Source organism: Gymnoscopelus braueri, assembly GCF_963280865.1.
Source record: "Gymnoscopelus braueri genome assembly, chromosome: 6".
Classification (NCBI taxonomy): Eukaryota; Metazoa; Chordata; class Actinopteri; order Myctophiformes; family Myctophidae; genus Gymnoscopelus; species Gymnoscopelus braueri.
In genome coordinates this window covers 22,257,266-22,276,193 of record NC_137607.1, presented here as the reverse complement: position 1 = coordinate 22,276,193, position 18,928 = coordinate 22,257,266, and the positions used below count along the sequence as shown (strand labels likewise).

The 18,928-nt window shown below is 41.0% G+C and overlaps 2 protein-coding genes across 2 annotated transcripts in view; one reads left to right on the top strand and one right to left on the bottom strand.

Moving 5' to 3' along the window:
• Positions 1–6,289, top strand: part of LOC308087544 (disintegrin and metalloproteinase domain-containing protein 10) — a 39,023-nt gene extending 32,734 nt beyond the window's left edge. The window contains exons 13-15 of the mRNA XM_080431491.1: positions 1,050–1,149; positions 2,208–2,440; positions 4,226–6,289. Coding sequence (XP_080287617.1) covers positions 1,050–1,149; positions 2,208–2,440; positions 4,226–4,330 — 438 coding nt within the window. The 3' untranslated portion in view covers positions 4,331–6,289. The remainder of the gene's footprint in view (positions 1–1,049; positions 1,150–2,207; positions 2,441–4,225) is intronic.
• A 1,792-nt stretch (positions 6,290–8,081) lies between these two features.
• Positions 8,082–14,511, bottom strand: lpl2a (lipoprotein lipase 2 a). The gene is made up of 10 exons (XM_080431492.1): positions 14,277–14,511; positions 12,701–12,897; positions 11,493–11,672; positions 11,116–11,227; positions 10,796–11,029; positions 9,473–9,715; positions 9,212–9,332; positions 8,855–9,073; positions 8,657–8,749; positions 8,082–8,537 (listed from the first exon to the last, which is right to left on the bottom strand). Exons 1-10 carry the CDS (start codon positions 14,374–14,376, stop codon positions 8,516–8,518), a joined length of 1,521 nt encoding a protein of 506 aa, XP_080287618.1. The 5' UTR covers positions 14,377–14,511; the 3' UTR covers positions 8,082–8,515.
• Between the last annotated feature and the right edge of the window lie 4,417 nt (positions 14,512–18,928).

Here is an 18,928-nt window from a genome sequence, read left to right as displayed (position 1 = left end):
AATTAATAAAATAAATGAAAAAAGTAATCGAAAAAACACGGCCCCCTCACGTATTAGGAGGGCAGGGTGAGTCAGCAGAACCAAGGACGGGTGTTTTTGATGAATCTAACAGGTTAAAAATGGAGTTTGAAGTTATAATGGGTTTGTATAGGAAGGGGGCGAGTCTGATAAAATGATTATCAAATATCTAAATACTAAATCAAGCAACTTAAAAACGGTCTGGGGGGCTCACAAAAGCCTGAGTAGACGATAAAATGACCAAAAGTTTTTTTTTAAGTGAAATATCCCTTTAAATTGTCCCCCTTCATCAGATACATGGTTGTATATCTACCATATATAGGCACATTCCAAATGGGTATTTGGCTTAAAAGTATGTGTAACTAATTTAATTGTAAACAAACCATTCCAGCACCCTGTTGAGAGGTTAATCAAATCCATGTGACCCAAAACCACCAGTCATGTTCCCCCTCTAAAGCATCCATCGTGACCAAATATCTGCCATTATGGTGATAGATTGTTCTTCGAATTGGGGAGGCAGAATTAATTCCGGGAAGATTGCATAACATTTCCGTAGTATAATCGGAATGCTCAGACGAAGATGGTGTAATCCTTTAAAAACTTAATAGGACAGGTGTGCTCTCAACACAGACTTTATTCATGTTGATTCACATCATTTATGAATAATAATCATACTTTACATAGCTCAAACTCAAGAATAGCTTTATTATTTAGATCTACTGTAACTTGAATATCACATTAATATCACATTTGAAATGGAACTATTTTTGCAAATAGACATTCCAAAGGCCGGGGGTGGTTCTGTTCATGTCTGGAGACAGGAGCTGTGACTGGTTTACTTTAGAGGGGACATACTGTACATAATGTACTATACAAACACTGTTCAGCCACAGCATGAAAATCCGCTGGGAAATTGTGGGCAGGGAGACCCCACAGAGACCAACACAAACACACACTCTCTCTCTCTCTCTCTCCTCACGCATGGTCTTGTCTGTTGCTCCCTTGTCCCGTCCCCCCCACCCCGCCCCCAGGACTGTGCTGAGTCTCTGTGTGTGAAACATGGCCTAGAGCAGTGTGACTGTCCAGGGGACTCCATGAGGGAGAAATGCCAAATGTGCTGCCAGCAGCCTGGTAACTAACGACCTCCCCTGCCTTTTTAAGGAATGTGTTTATGGTTTGGGGACAAAGCACTTCGGCCTGTGTGAATTTACTTTGTGGTTACTTAACCCCTCATGCAACATTCATCTCCATTAAACAACAAACAGTCCACTGTCATTGCAATTGCATTTAGTTCAACGACTGCATCTTTGAGTCTGGATATTGCTCGAAATATGGATTATATTATGCAGTGATTCATAGAATAGAGTATGAATGAGTGATTGCTTAAACCAGTGGTTCTCAAACTTCTTCATGTCAAGGACCCCCAAATTGACACTTATTAGCCCACGGACCCCCATTACCAAAAGATATGCCAGGGACCCCCATAAGAGAAGATTTTTTATGACTCTAGCAGTAATTCTCAACCATTTTAATTTCAAGGACCCCCAGTTTGACATGCATTAGGGCTACAGACCCCCATTTAATGGCATTTCTATCACTTGGACCGCAATTTATATTGTAAAATCGATGTCAATTTAATTCTGAGAGTGTACAAATGGAACCAAATGGACCCGTTAGGGTCCATTTGGTTCCATTTGTACACTCTCAGAGTTACAGACCCATAAGGGTCCATTTGGTGCCTAATCTATCATTAAGCTGGGGACCCCCTGGAACTCCCTCAAGGACCCCTGGGGGTCCCCGGACCCCACTTTGAGAACCAATGGCTTAAACAACTGAATGAATGAATGAGTAAATAAGGGTTTGACTGAAGAAACCGATGAAATTATGTTTCATCGGTCAATCTTTCATGTCTTGCAATGTAAGCAGCTACTGCATAAGGTACTGTATATACAGTATAGTAATATGGTTCTTTAACAACATGAATTCTAAAGGATGAACGTTCAGCGAAAATACATCTGCAAGCTCACAACACATCGCTTTGCGACGTGGATCGGCTTGTAGCTTGTAGATCGGCTATTTTATGCAAAGAGATTTAGTGTAGAGGGAAAAAAGGAGAGGGACAAGTATATACTCTGGTATAGACTACGTATATAGGGTTTTAAGTGATTTTGAATGTGTGTTTATCACAGACCAACCTGCCACATGCGCCAGCACCACATCCTCTGTGCTGTCCCGTCACTTCCAGAGGAAGTCTGTGGCTCTGGTGGCCGGAGCTCCTTGCTCAGGGAACCGTGGCTACTGTGACAAGATCAACGTGTGTCGGTTGCTGGATGCAGACGGCCCCATCGCCAGGCTGAAGAACTCCTTCCTGCACCTGAGTCACCTCGATGACTTTGCTGATGATCCGGGAGAGTGGATGAAGGTGTCTGATTGCTTGATTATGCCTTTGGTTTGATTCAACTTTGGCCCTATACAATTTCACTGTAAGCTAGAGAAATGTGCTCCTTGGAGCACAGGTCTCCGCCAGAGCAGATAGCTTATTGTGGGCCAGCAATGTTTCGTGGCAATCGAACGCTGCGTTCATGATTTGAGGCATTTTGTTCAAAACGGGCCACTCCTGCAAACTTTGGAAGCCAATCTTAGCCAATCAGGATGGAATATCACAAATTGGACAGATCCGTCTAGACTCTAGATCACATGACTATAGAGATAATGTCTACCGATTTGCGTGATGTTTGGACAGAATCTAGTAATATCAACAAAAAAATTTTTGCACAAATCTGCCTTCTGGTGGCGCTATAACAGGCCGATGTGAAAAATTTGGGCCAGAGGTTCTGCTCTCGCCTCCAGGGAGTGAGAGTGCACAGTTTCACACAGATCGGTCCAATGGTGCCGGAGATTAGCTGTGCACAGACAGACAGACGGACAGGGGCGAAAACATAGTCTTGGCCACGCCTTCGGCCTGGCGCAGACCATGAGCTCTTTTTAAACCATATGAGTTTATACAGTAGCACGTAATAATACACTACACTACCATACTATTGTGTATTACCTATATGATTATTATAGAAGGTTATAGCTTTTGTCTGTGAAATATGTTGCATAGCTAAAATTGTGTTTATGTACTATTAACAAACTAAATCATCCTACTGTAAATAGTGCATCCATTTAGTCAAAAACGAATGCAAAGCTTCCTCAAGGACAAGCAGCATGACCCTCCTCTGTGAAGAATGATGTGTTAATTATTTTTATGGCCATGAGGTCAGAGGTTGTCAGATATTGCCCTATGCAGCCCCACGGAAGCACACATAAAAAATGACTGCAGAGCTTGGATGGTCTCAGAGCAGATGTTGCTGTGAGATGCGTGTTCGTCTCAGCTCAGCGTCCTGTTTTGACTGTTCATATGTCTTAGATGTTCCAGTCGCACTTCTTTGGCTTCATGCTTTTGTTGCACTTGGAGTGCAGAGAGAATCAGGAATGTCCACGTTGATTCTAGAGGCACCACATGTGTCAGGCCTCAGCTTTACTTAGAAACCCCTCACGTCACTTCAGGAGCCCAGATAGACCACCCTTTTGCTGACCCTGTCTAATGGGTGACTCATTTTCAAATACATATCTTAGCTAACGTGACAGAGATGCTTAAGATACCATGGGTTATGGCCAGATAATGCTCGCCTGTTGCTGAGTGTCATAAGTTGTGTTTACCATTGGTTATTGGAGCAGAGGTAGAGGTCATTTTGGCAGTGATACGATAACAGAGGGTATATTTCCACAACAGAGCAGAAGTGACCAGTGTAAGGTCAAGAGTTTAACCAAGTGAGACTTTATTGATAGATTGATACTTAATGTAAAACACCTCTTTGTAGTGTAACTATTAGAACTAACATATCAGTTAGCCGAATATAGCTTTCTTGTGTTTGCAACAAAGTGCATTTGAAACACAAGAAAATTGAGGAGGAAAAAATGTTTCTTTTCATAGATGCTGTAATAGCAGAGCAGGTGTTTGGTTGTTTGATGCGGTTCAGCTTAAAACATTGTGTCACATTGTGGTAATAAAGTTTCACATTATGTTTTGAAGCCATCTCTCACTGAATTCAACATTATGCTATAAGTATAAAAGGCTCATAATGCTTTAATGCATTTTTCATTTGATTGAAATACCTCTGCTGTTTGTGTGTGTGACTACTCTCTCATGTGTTCTCCTCAGGCTTACTGGTGGGCTATACTCCTGGCTATCCTGACACTGTCTGCAGTCATGGGCTGCACCGTCTGCCTCTGCCACCGCACGCTGGATATGAGTGACTTGGAATAGTCACCTTTGACCTTTGACCCATGGCCATGACTACGCTACAACTGAATGGTTACCATAAGGAATCCAAGCAAATCGCTTGAGAATTTGACGTGCTTGTCTAGATTCTAGAGAAGATCGAATCAAAAGATTCCCTTTTTTTTCCCCCTCCATATTCCACAGAATAAAAATTAGGGTTACTAAATAATATTCAGAAGCATCATACATCCAATTGTAGCTCTATAGCTCATTGTTCATCTAGCCTTTCCGTTTGTCTTCACATCATGGGTTGTCTGTTCAGAGACGTCATCAAATAGTCTGTCTCCTTTGATCCCTGGTGGCCACATACCAGCGACCTCCTGATTTAGAGCCACCTGTCCATGCAAACTCTGAGTTAGATAGATGGGACTTTCCGTTCCCATTCATGGGCTGTGCTTGCTGTGTGCTGCTGCTATTTGAACCTGCGCGCTAATCTCAGCCCTGACGGGCGTTCCAGTTGTCCGACGTGTGGGATTGTGTTTCTGCTGAGGCCTTGATGACAGCATACTATGTCTCTAGAGATTTTAGTGGTCACATGGATTCACCTCTGGTTTTTAATGCTAATACGTTGCAGGTTTATTGGAGAAAACCCTGTTCATTCTATTAAGGATACAATTATCAGGACAGTACAGTAAATACGAAATATTTGCAAAAATGCATTGATATTTGATATGTAATCTAAGAGCCTTAACTAGAAGGTGCGTACATTAGTGCGCAACTCTCTGCCAGGAGGCACGCCTTACCCCTTATCTTTCCAAATTGACATACAAATAATAAAGTAGTTAGAGCATCCTGCTAAAGCGTGTCAACGAGCTGATATGAACATAATACAAACTAAAAGAAGCAGCATGACTACGTCTTTTGCACTCCATACAGTAGTGTACTGCACAGGCTTATGACGAACAGTAAACTCATTCTGATGGCACTTGCAGTGTTGCACCCTACGGCAGGAAACTCTGAACGAAAGGTACATTTTATTATGAATTTCTTATTAAAATATACACATTGGTTTTGTTACACATACACCTTTTTTCACTGGGGTACAGTCCTTCCCGTGAGGGAGTAGGAACTTGGCACCATGCCCTAAATTGACTTAAACATATTAGCAACTAGCGTATCGAAGCGTATTCCTTGTAAATAGCGTCGCTCCGCAGTAGGCTACATGTCTGGGAAGAGCTTGGTATCTATTCCGAATTTCTGTCTAGGGCCCGACTACTGTATCCGGTAATTCGCGCTACACCCTGACCGGATCAGCAACCTGCAAATTGACTTGATCCCAGTCTAAGACGGTATTCATTTCACTCCAATGAGGGTACACATTGAACCAAAGTAACGGAAATGTTATATAACAAGTTACTTTTGGCAGGGAGTAATAAGTTAAGTAATAATATTTCTTTTGAAAAGAGTAACAAATAATATATTAAATATTTTTGTAACGAGCCCAACACTTCTAGTAAGGTAGGTAGCCAAGAGATTGGACGAGGATGCTAAGCAGCTGAACAAGAACCAGACTCATTGGAGACTGTTGTGGAGAGATGCACACGGAACAAGATGCAGGCCATAATGTTAGTCATCCTCTCCACAACATCCTGGCAGGCCAGAAAAGTAGCCACAATAGAACTGTTCTCTCTCTTTGCGCTGCAAGAACGGCGACAAAAAACCTTTGTCCCCACAGCAATTATGTGTTTTATTAACACCACGACCAGCCGCTAGGCTTATGAACTGGACTAGTCTTTAGTTATATATGGGTCTGTGCAATAACAAAAGATTATTCCCTGCAACACATTTTTATGCTTTTAATGCTTTTTATGTTTTGTGATGTTTTTTTTTAAGTATTTGTACCCTTTTAGTGTTTTTAACCCTGTTTTTTAACTCATGTCTGTATGAGCTATGGGACTCTTGTATTTACCTCTGGGGTTAATAAAGTATCTAGCTTGCGCCTGATTGGTTAGTTCCGGCCTATATGATTTGAAATATATTCGGTAATTAAGGTCCTTTGCTTTCTATCAGAGTGCACAAGAAATATGATGCTGATCAGCCAAGTAGTTTGTAAGATTAGCTGTGTACGCAGGCAGGCAGGCAGGCAGACAGACAGACACGCACGCACGCAGAAGTGTTATCTTTGATAATATTTTGATTCCTTTTGGATATGACCTATTGCCTTGAGACGATGATTCTCTACAACATATTTCAGGATCCCGATAACCTTTAATATGGTAAGTTTTCTTTTATTAGAGTATTTATACAGTACAGTAACATATTTACAAGATTGTATATACAACGGTTCACAGAAATAAACACTTTACATATGTCCATCCAAAAGTAAAAATATATATCTACCAGCGTGTTCCATAAAATCTATAATTATTTACATTGAATGTGCTGTACAATAAAGTAACATGGTTTAGTAACCTTTTCCTCAGCTTCCAGTGCAATAGTATGGTAGTTCCACTTTTTCAAGAGTGAATTAAAATGAGAGGAAGATAAGCCACAATGATTACAGTACAGATCTCTATAGTGCCATGTTAAATATGCTTACAGAATGGTGTGCATCAGCTGTATAGAACTATACATATGGAAATATAGAAAAATAGTACCACATTACATGCACAGAAGCCAGTAAAGGGATGCAAAGAACCTCATTGAAGATACTATAACAGTGAAGATGTTGAAATCAACTATAACCTTCAGGTTCATGGGTTTCTTTTGCAGTTGACTGAAACAAGGTTGCGAAAATAGTAGCCACTTAATAGAGGTAACAGATTCATAGTAACACATTTGGCTGTTAACCAGTTAAGATGCTGCATAAATATTCATTGCATATTTGAGTATAAAACTACAGCTTTACATCCCCAAGTGCTTCAATGAAGTCATCACAGTTCTTTGAGTAAATGTTAACAGTCTTAGAGAATAGTTTAACCAAAGGGCTCACTGTATAACACTATAATAAAAAATATATATACAAAATAACAGCCATGAAACATTTGTTAAGACAGATTCATTTTGCAACAATTCACTTCTGGAACATTTTCTTGAACATTTTGTAGTAAGGCACACTGACACAGGTCCCCCAGTCACCAGTAGAGATGGGGACGACAGTGGTGAATGCTCTGACATGTTAAGTATAGTAGATAGCGTACATTATTCATAAGGTTAGAGAAAAGGCACGCTACTGCATAAAACACCTAAAGGATTTCACAGACATTTTTTTGCGCTTTGAACACATCTGAAAAATCGCAGGAATCGAACTGGGTTCGGTTGAAAGAATTACGCACCATCACAGCCCCTCATCGGACCCCAATTTCAGAGTACTGCAGGTGTGTGAGACATCGCAGAGAAGTACTGTATGTGATCGTTTTAAATGTTCGTCATCCATTTTTTCTGTGTGTGTGTGTGTGTGTGTGTGTGTGTGTGTGTGTGTGTGTGTGTGTGTGTGTGTGTGTGTGTGTGTGTGTGTGTGTGTGTGTGTGTGTGTGTGTGTGTGCGTGCAAAAGCTTCAGACTGTTTGCATGGGCCTTTTGCATGCAGAGAGCCCTTTAAGTCAGTGTTAAAGGGATACTTCACTTTCACATAAAATAAACATTTAAAAAATATATTAAAAATAAATGAAAAAAGTAATGGAAAAATCACGGCCCCCTCACGCATTAGAGATTAGATTTAGATTAGATTTTGCCATAACTTCTTTCATTTTTTTTTTAATATTTATTTTTAATGTTTATTTTATGTGAAAGTGAAGTATCCCTTTAAGCTAGTCTGTATGAGTTATGGATAACAAAGGGAAGCTAAATGTCATCAGGACTGTGAAATCAGAGGTATTTTACACTGTAGGCCAAGTACAGTATATTCAGTCGGCCATTTGGCATCTCACAATCTGAGACTTCAATGACTAATGTATAATATGCATTTCTTTTGGGAGTGCCGAAGACACACCAAAGAAGACGGCATTTAGTATAATGTCGTACCACATTGCGGTCACAGATTTATGTCATAAAAACAACTTCTTCTTAATAAAATATATTCACATACTCGAAATTTTAAATAAAGCACATATACCTGTACATATATACAAGGTGGTCATGTCTTTGTATAATTTAAGTGTAAAAAGTATTTACTACTGTAAGTGCTGCAATGGAAAGGAGGGCTTTCAACTTTTGCTCCTTGTCTTCAGTGTTAGTGGTTTTTCGGGGTTGTTCTATGGGAGAGGAAAAAAAACAATTAAAAAATAATTAAATAAGCCTTTTTTTAACAATAATATTTTGAGTAAATAATTGAAAATGTGTGTTCTTCATTGGCTTGTGGAGATTCAGTCACCTTTTTGGAATCCTCCATGCATCCTTGCATTTGACAAACGTGACCTCCTGTGTTAAGCTCTGAGCCTGAGGGTCTTTCACACAAAAGACCAACCTAAAGTCAACCAAGAACATTTAGACGAAAATGTTACATCATTTTGCCTAACAAAATAAGACCATGAAAATATGATCAAAACCTCACAATGCAAAGTAAACGTACTTCTGCTGCGTCTCGCCAACTCGGATGCGGATCTTGTGGACTTCCAGGTCGTCTTTGTCTGATTCTCCAGACCACCAGGATGATACCGTCTTCAGCATGTTGGAGGCAGACCAGCCATTAGTGTCTTCCCATTTAAACTTGAGCATCAGGAGATCACCGATGTCTTTCTCTGTCACCAGCAGGAACGAATGAGTCTTATTGGTCATTATTTTATCCTTTCTGCCAATAGAAACAGTAGGATTGGAAAGAAATTAAGCTAGTGTTACTGTTATGTGATATTAGTCACAAAAAAGCTTCATACACCGATAACTTAAGATTCCATTCACAATGGTGCTTTTCATAATTGACTGTACTCACAGTTTCAACTCCAGGTTTTCAGCCTCTCCATTGGTTCCATACAAGGAGACAGTCAGCGTGGGCTCCATCTCCGAGTGGTTCACTTTGCTAGAGAAATGAATCTTCAGCTGATAATGATACACTGTAAAGAATGAAAGGCATCAGACCTGGGGAAAAGAAACTACAGTATGTACAGATACTATTGTATTAAAAACACAACTGTGCAGTTTGATATTCAACCATCTAGTTAGCTGTTCTTCCTTTGATAAAGCCTATACTAACCTCTGAAAGGCATGGAGGCTCGTGTCTTGGTGTACATTTGGACGCTGCGTGGCTTGCGGACCTTGCTGATGTCATAGCCCACAGTGTTGCAGCGACCCTTGCGGCAGCGGAGGCACATGCCGCGGTCGAACATGTCGTTGCTGCCACAGCGGTAGGCCTTGGGCGCCTCCTGCTCGTTCAGCAGAGAGTCGATAAACAGGTGGACGGAGCGCTCGTGTTCGCACTTCACCGCGTCAGAGATGGCTGAGGAGAAACGAAGAAGAAAAACACTGTTGATGATTGTGTGATGAATGTTGAACTGGGAAAAAAAACCTCTAAACAACCTTTGATGTGTTTGTTTCTTCCGTGTGACAATGCACTCAAACGTTTTAACTAATGTAAACTATCCAATGAGATGTAATGCAATTAGTACACATTATTAAATGCTTTTCATAATGTTATGACATAATAATTACAAAATCTTTTAAATTGGACAGTAAACGATATGACTAATAATAATGGTTGGTCATGGGCCCTACAGTAAAACTAACAATGTTTTTGACCTTTTAAAAGATCCTGCAAGAACTTTGCCTCAAACATGTTTGGGAGTAGCGGTCTGTTCCTTTTCAACTGGGGGACATGAATGGAGTCATTGTGTGACTGAAGGCAACAATGTTAATTGCGGAGGCGGATTAGTGATGACGAGCATGAAAGTAGCTGAAAGCTGTTTTTTACATTACTGTACATCAAATACCTACATGTATGTGCATTGTTATTGTTATGACATCAATGTGTAGCATGTCCACATCAAGTCATGCTGCCCTGAAGCATGAAATGAGCTTTAGCAGTGTCAATAAGAATTCACATCAACAGATGAGTCATTGAGATACTGTTTTTTTGTTGTTTTTACAGCAGATATGCAAAGTATACAGCATTGGTTCTCAAAGTGGGCTCTGGGTCCCCAGTAAGAGTAGTTAATGTAGCGTCACAATAATTTGAACCACTTCAACCATATTTTATACTTTGGCTAGCAGATATACAAGCTCATAGTTGAAAAATCTTGAAAATGTGTGCAAATCTTTGAATATATATCGTTTTTAAAGCGAACATTAGTAACTCAAATCTTTGCTTCTGGGGGGGGGGGGTCCCGGAACAAAACATTTTGAGATGGGGGTCCGCGGGAAAACACATATCATCTTGGGGGCCCTTGACATGAAAAAGTTTGAGAACCACTGTTATACAGGACTGCAAAACTGACAATGAGGCTCAATGTCAGATCAGTCTGCTTTATTATTGTAGTCCATAGATATGAATTCCTAACACTGAGCGAGTAGCAATTCTTACCAAATAGTCCAAAGTTAGCAATCTTCTCCAGGGCCCCCCTCATATTGCAGCCTGGCTGGAAACTACCTCCGTTGGGGTAGATGTCCACGTGGCCCACAGGCTGCTGGATGCCAATGCTGAGACCCAGAGAGCCCCGGGTGAAGGTGTGGAGAACATCCACAAAGTGGGCATCGTCTGGGGACAGGCGCATGTGGGCATGCTCTCCTTCAAAGTCTGGACCTGCTGGATCAAGACCTGAAGAGAGAGAGGGGATTGGTCAGAAAAAAAACAAGACAAATATAAACCAAAACCCAGAAGAATTACATAATAATAATAATAACCTGTTATTCTCCCAACTTTACTGGTGGCGTGGCTTCCAGCAAATCCTGCCACGTGAGCTCCTAGGCTGTAACCAATCAGGTGGACATTCTCAAGAGGAATGTTGGTGGTCTCCTTGAGAAAACAAAAGTTTACGTTAATTTTAAGAGGGGGGGCCCCCCGATTCACGGCCCCTGCGGACCTTTGCTGCATGTCACTCCCCGACTTTCTCCCCGTTTCCTGTCTCTCTCCACTGTACTATCAAATAAAGGCAGAAAAGCTTATATAAAGATATATTTAAATATATATAATATCTTATACAATGTCTTTAATACGCATGTTGGCTGTTTATTTTCAGTAATCAACTAGGCATGGATAACAACTACTGCTTGTCACTGACCTCCATCCAATCGATGAAGTGTGCGATCTCCTGCCCCACTGCCTTGGTCTTTTTGGCCGCAACCACATAGTGATTTTGGGCTGAACTGAGCCAGTCCACTACGATGACGTTGGCCGTCTGCTCTCTCTCATACAGCGCCGTAACCAGCTTGGTCACCCAGCTCTCAAACATACCGCTCACCTGTTGAGATGATGGACAAATCAGTAAATAACCCATTGCCGATGTTGCTCTTCTTAGGGGCTGTGTCCACCGAGGCATTTTTCCAAAGCGCAGCATATTATGTTTTAAATGGTGCAATGGGAGCATCGCATATTTACTATTTATGCGCGATGAGGAGCTGAGCGTCTATTCTTCGCTGTGCGTTCCCGTCTGCCGTTTTTATCTGGGTACCCAGAGTTTCAATACTTTAGTTTTGAAGCGTTTTTAGGCCTTCAGCTCGGGAAAAAATGCTTTGGAGGACACACAGCCTTAATGTTGCTCTTAATAAGGTGAATCAATCGGGCAGGAGGTACCATTTTAACGAGAGACATTGGAATGGATTAATGAGTTAGCTGTATACCTCCTTGGATGCCTCAAAGACATGATTCACTTTAGGGTTGAAAATGGTCAAAGGTCAAGGTCAAGGTCAAAATCGAGATTCGATTAGAGGCCGTTCATTAGACTTGGTGGGAGTGATCAGTAGGCCTCCTCAAGTCGATGAATAATGTTGGGTCGAGAAGCTCAAAATTCAAGGGTCACAATGGAGAGACGGAACAAGAGATGTTGGTGTGGGGGAAGGGTTTGCACCAGCAGGTGTATTTGTTAAAGGTAATGTATGTCGTCATTTGTGTTTTATGTTTTGAAGCACTCCTCTGAGGGGTGGAGAGACAGGTATTTTGTCCCTGTGATTGGAGTAGGGTGCTGTGCTCCTTCTGACTCCCAGGTGTTATATATCATTAGTAAATGTTTTTTGTATGTTCCTTTTGTCTGTCATTATAATATTTGCCTGATGAAGACCTGAAAGGGTCGAAACGTTGCGCCAGTAAATAAAAGTAAGTCTTTATCTTCTCCTTATGTTTTGTAGCAACCACTATTCTGATGGGGGTAGTTGACGATTTATACTAGCCAGTCATAGGTGTTTTAGCGAAGCCCACACGCAGTCATGTACAGCAATCCAAGCTCTATGACTAATGATAGGAACATGCTGCTACAGGTTTGAAGGATCTTACCGTCCAGCCATGGATCACCAGGAAGGTTTTTGAGGTGCTATTGAAGGTACAAGCAGCTAGAGACTCTGGTTTGCCTGGGACGATGTAGCACAGGTCATCGTCAGGTTGCGATGGTTTGCGCAGAGAAAACTTGGCAATGGTCCCGTTACTTTCATCCTTATGGTCAAACAAGTCTTTAAGAGGGTCCAGGAAGTTACCTAACATGAAGGAATGCACACCAATCAGTTGTCTGTGTACAACATGCAGGTTGACACTTGTCTCTTGAATATTCATAGAATATAGAGAACAGAAGGGAAAAGAAAGAGAAAGAGGAAGAGAAGAGAAGAGAAGAGATAGGCCCTTGTCCATCTTATGTTATTGTCAAATGTGTAAATCTAAGCTCATTGTCCCTTTGATGGAAAGCCAAGAGACGCATGACTGACTGTCTGACAGGCTGTGGGGCCCCTCAGTAAATGAGCCTCCGTCTTCAGACAACATGCCGTCCATGGAGGTAACAAGGGTTCATTTGACCAGACATGTTCCCATAGAAACCACTAAAAGTTTGTTCCAGATATGCTTCTGCCACCTCACTGACAAACCCTCCCCCGAATATCCAATGGGGTCTAGACGGACCCTTCTCCAAATATCAGCTGACTCTTCAACAGGGGGAGGGCTGTGGTGAGTTTGGAGGGCTACATGTTGGGGGCAGGGACTAAACACACCCCCAACAACTTGCACAAGGGTTAAAGGCAAGCCAACTGGCTTAAGAGCTAAGCCATAAATAATACATACTCATAATTTCACTTGAACAATGCAATTTTTTTCTGATTATGTGCAATGGCAATTGTGCATTTGTGTGAAAGCAACAAACTACTTTTCCATCAAGTCAGTCACTTTATTATAGTAGTCTATAGGGAGGTTTGGGGTTGTCTAAAAGTAAGAAACAACAGCTTAGAAAATATAAAATAAAATAAACAGATCATTATTATAGTATACAGGCTATTATTATAGCAGAATCACGGCTATTCTGATGCATAAGGCACTTATAACCGGAGTCCATTGTACAAAATGTGAATAAATAAAAAGTAGCCAACTTCTCACAATGGCTTTCAAATGATCAGTGGTGGAAAAAGTACTCACATTTCTTACTTAAGTAAAAAATATCAATACTGTAGAATGTAGAAATACTATGTTACAAGTAAAAGTTCAGAATTAAAAATGTACCTGAGTAAAAGTACAAAGGTATTGGTATCCAAATGTACTTAAAGTACCAAAAGTAAAAGTACTCATTATACAGAATGTCCCATTTATTTATTTTTTTAGATGTATAAAAATCTTTTGAAAATAGCAGCTCTACAAGCTCACAATATGTTGCAGTTTTTCAAATAATTGTAGTGGTGTAAAAAGTACAATATTTGCCTCTGAAATGTTGTGGAGTAAAGTAAAAAGTACAGAAAATAGGAAATACTCCAGTAAAGTAAAAAATACCTCACAATTGTACTTAAGTACAGTACTTGAGTAAATGTACTTAGTTACTTTACACCACAGCAAATGATCGATATGAACACATTGTATGTAAAGTGGCAACTCAGCTCACCAAACATAGAATCCGTCAGCTCTTCTTCCAAGGACGTCACATATCGTAGCGCCGCATTTAAGATCACAAAGTAAAGGCATCGAACTGGCCACGCTTTCATCTCTTTAAAACCTTATTCCTGGAGAGAAGATTCTAGTATGGAGTTCCCTCGTAAAACAATGGCTTAATGCAATCACACTTCAACAATGAGAAGCTTTATTTTCCGTGTGTGGCGCGCAGTGCAGTGTGGTGTGTGTGTGTGAAGCACATTGAACTGGGTGCTTCTTAAATAGCACCTCTCTCCCTGGATCCAACCCATTGGTTGCTGTGGAAACATGTCTAGAGTAAATAATTAGACTGTTTTATGACTTGAGTAGAAGCTGTTGGAACCACTGACTCTTGACTCCTGTATTAATAGTTATTCACCTACATTATTATTATATTATTATTAAAGGTAGAGTAAGTGATTTTTTTTTTTAAATGTAAAGGTTAAAGCACTTTATTCTGATAGTAATCATTGCTATAGAGTGTTTGATCAGTTACAGGAGTCTCCCCAGCTCCAGCTCCAAAAATAAACAGAACATAAATGTTCAGGTAGGTGACAAAATGTCAGCCAATCAGGAGAGAGTAGAGTACCCATTTATTAGCTTAATTTGATAGTGTTCCAGTTCAGTCTGCTCATTTCTTGGTGTCATCACTTCCAATTTCACTTGTATCCTAACCTGAAAATGCATTTTCTGAATTATAAAGAGCAGGAGAGACATGGAGACTATTGTTACTGAACAAAAACCCTATACAAATGAGTACTATCAGAATATAGAGCTATTTAACACTTATTTTAACCAAAGAAAATCACTAACCCTACCTTTAATAATAATAATAATAATAATAATAATAATAATAATAATAATAATAATAATCATAATCATAATAATAATCATAATAATAATCATAATAATAAATAATAATAATTAAAGCTGCAAGAAGTGGTGACCGGGCCCGCACTTCTGTCCACGTTAGAGGCAAATATCGACCAATCAGAAGAGCTGAGTAACTCTAATGAAGGACAAGTATTTTCAACCGAGTCCAGTGAGGCGACTCATGACTCTGTAGGACAAGCAGGTCAAAAGTTATGGCAAAAGATAGAAACTATGAAATATCGACCAATCAGAAGAGGGGGTGGAGCTAAGTAACACCAATGAAGGACGAGTCCAATCAATTGACTCACAAGTGGCTACAACAAACTGTTCAAAAGTTATGGCAAATGATAGAAACTATGAAATATCGACCAATCAAAAAAGGGGGCGGAGCTAAGTAACACCAATGAGGGACAAGGATTCTCAACCGAATCAAGTGACGCGACTCACAATTCTTTACGACAAACCGTAAAAAAGTTATAGCAAAAAATAGGAACTATCAGAAGAGGGGGCGGAGCCAAGTAAAATCAATGAAGAACATGGACTGTGCTCTGAGTCAAGGACATCACCCACAAGTCTGTACGGCAATCAGCTCAAAAGTTACATAGAAAAAAGGAAAAACTTGACCTTGTAGATCGGCTATTTTCACTTCCTGTTTGCCGGTGAAAAAATGAAGTTTGACACTTCATCACGGTCACGCCGCTTTATGAAAACTTATGTTTTTGACAACTTTTCATCGTTAAGTTCTCTTGTGTACACTGAGCGAGTTTAAGGTGATTCTGATCATCCTCCTGGGATGAGTTCGTTAAAGTACTCCCATTAAAATAGCAAAGAATGCGCTAAAACGCCACATCAGCCCCCATAACCGAGAGGGAGCAGTGAAGCTCATTGGACATGCTGGCCAATCATAGGTACTGCAGCTTATTACGGCTGGGGCCAGACATATGAACGAGCGAAACCGGTTTCGACCAATGGGCTCGACTCACGAGCTTGCGCACAGGGTTGCGCATGGAATGACGCAAAATGCGTCACATATGCCCCAAATAAGCCCCGCCCGTCACATTTCCCAACCCGGAAGAAGGGGTGAAAAGGGAGTATGCGCTGGGTGAGCAACTCCATACAAGTGGATAGGTGGGGATTTCCGGTGCCCTCTCTGTTATTTACTCTATGGGTTTAGGTCATAGCTCCAAGAGACTCTTTTATAAGTCGGGACATGATACAGGTGTGTACCAATTTTCATACATGTAGGTGAAACCATATTGTGGGGCTTCAACGTTGAAATTTTGTAGGGGTCGCTATTGAGCCATTATGCCATGCCCCTTTTTGAGACCATTAAAATACGTATTTTTTTCGCCACTTGTGATGTGTGTGCAAAGTTGTGCAACTTGTTGAGTACGTTTAGGCCCTCAAAAACACGATTCATTATTGCAAAGAATAATAATAATCTTTGCCATTTCAATATGGCTTCAATAATAATTATTATTATTAGGGTAGATCTTAGATATTCAACTCAAATTATTTTCTTATAGGATGAATCTGAACATGTTGTCTTTACTACGCTATGGTTGTGGAGTAAATTCTGAGTCGCACAAAACATGTAGAAATATTGATTGATTGATTGATTGATTGATTGATTGATTGATTGACTCATGACTGACTGACTGACCGACCGACCGACCGACCGACCGACCGACCGACCCACCCACCGACCGACCGATCGATTGATTGACTGACTGATAGATATAATCGGGATTCAGTCTTCCCTTTCCTCAATTCCCTTTCACAGACCCCCATCTGAACACATTTTGTGCCAGGGACCCCCATACAAGATGTGTGTGTAAAATTCCCAATTTTCCCCAATTCATTCAAGATATTTTTTTTAATAGCCGATACTACGCGTTGTGACCTTGTAAATGTATATTAAAGGTGGTTAAACTGACTTTGATCACCTGCGAACCCCCTCAATGACCCTTGGGGGTCCGCGGACCCCACTTTGAGAACCACTGAGTTATTAAACAGGTCCAGGTGTGGGAAATAGGTCATGTGGGGTTTTAATTGCAGACCTTGAGCAACAGTGACATGTTATGATGGGGCCCTCTGCACAGTAGCAAACGTACAACGTCACTGACATGGTTGGCTCTCCAAAGAGTCTTCAGGTCTCTCTGCTCCGAGAAGTAGAGAGGAAATAGTAGCAGCAGACATGGATCAGTGCATATATGGGCATAAAGGCAACACAGACAGATGGGTACAATGGGTATGCTGACGATGGGTACAGCGGGTATTATGCCTTGTACTTTACCCTTTCCCCTGCACATATCATTATAAATCCATTGCCCTCCGTTGCAATCCATTGCAGGCAAAAATTAACAAGTCTGCTGGCTAGCAGCTCTTGATGTCTTTGGCAGTGTCCTGCTGGTCTCATTCTCCTATGAAACCTCATCAATCACTGTATTGCATTAATGGTGCTTCTCTCATAAGGAAATACTTGGCAATTGGCCAATCAACACAGTCCAGCATAAATGTGGTACTTGCCTAGTGCCTGCTTTTGAGTTCCTCTATCAACGCTGGCAGTCTGTCACTGACCTCTGATATTGAGCAGTGGTCTGATATCTGTGCGAGTCATGTCTGGGATTCTAGTATACTAGTAAAGCTAAAAGAAGAAAACCTTCACAAGAAGGGACCGCACACTCCTCAGGACTGATTTTGCTTTTTTATTTTTATTTCCGCTTCCTCAGGTGCTATACAGCAGGTGTCAGTGATCATCATTTTATACAAACTAGTATACTAGTATTAACTCGCCAGCCAGGTATCACATGCAATCTTGCATGGCAAATATGTATCAAAAAGCCATTGACTGATTATTGTCCAACACCATGCAAAGTTACGTAATGTACCCCAATGAAGAGAGTCAGACAGAGGCCAGAAGTCCCTCAGAATGGGAAGTCAACAAACATTGGACTCCAATGAATTCTGCTTGATTTATACTTGGTTGTGCATAGTGTCGTGCTCTGAAAATAGCTGATCTATAAGCTCACAACACTGCGACGACGATGTGTTGTGTTTGTTTGTAATGTGCTATTCTCAGTGCACTACACTGCCACACAACTATCAGGCTGTTCTGAAAACATCCTGTAGTAGTACCTCGCCCCCCTCCCAAGATGCCTCTTAACACACACACACATGCACGCACGCACGCACGCACGCACGCACGCACGCACGCACACACGCACGCACGCACGCACGCACGCACACACACACACACACACACACACACACACACACACACTGCACACACTGCACACAAAAATTTATCCCACCAGAAGTTGTAGCCAAAGCAGTCCAGCTGTTCTGGACGTGTTGCAGTTTTTCTAGGAACATGACTATGTTCCCTGTAAATCAACAATAGCGTACAGTATAGGAAGACAAACACTCTTGCTGCAGTTGGGATTCCATTGTCTCATGGAGGGGAGGGACTGGGAAGGACTGATGTAAGTTGTTTTCATGATGATAAGTCCACTGCAGATGTTTGCTGGTGCCAGTAGCACTTGGAATCAACACAATTCTATCCAGTACATCTTCTAGGAAAGTCCTGTTACAGAACATCTTCAGGAAACCAGGCCAACAACCAAACCCAGTGAATTTTACAAATATCACAGCCAAAATGAGAAACATTGTAAAATGACATAGTTGTCGCCACTTCCTGTAATTCTTTTCCGACAAATAATTTAAGTTGATTATTATGATTAGTGACAGGCA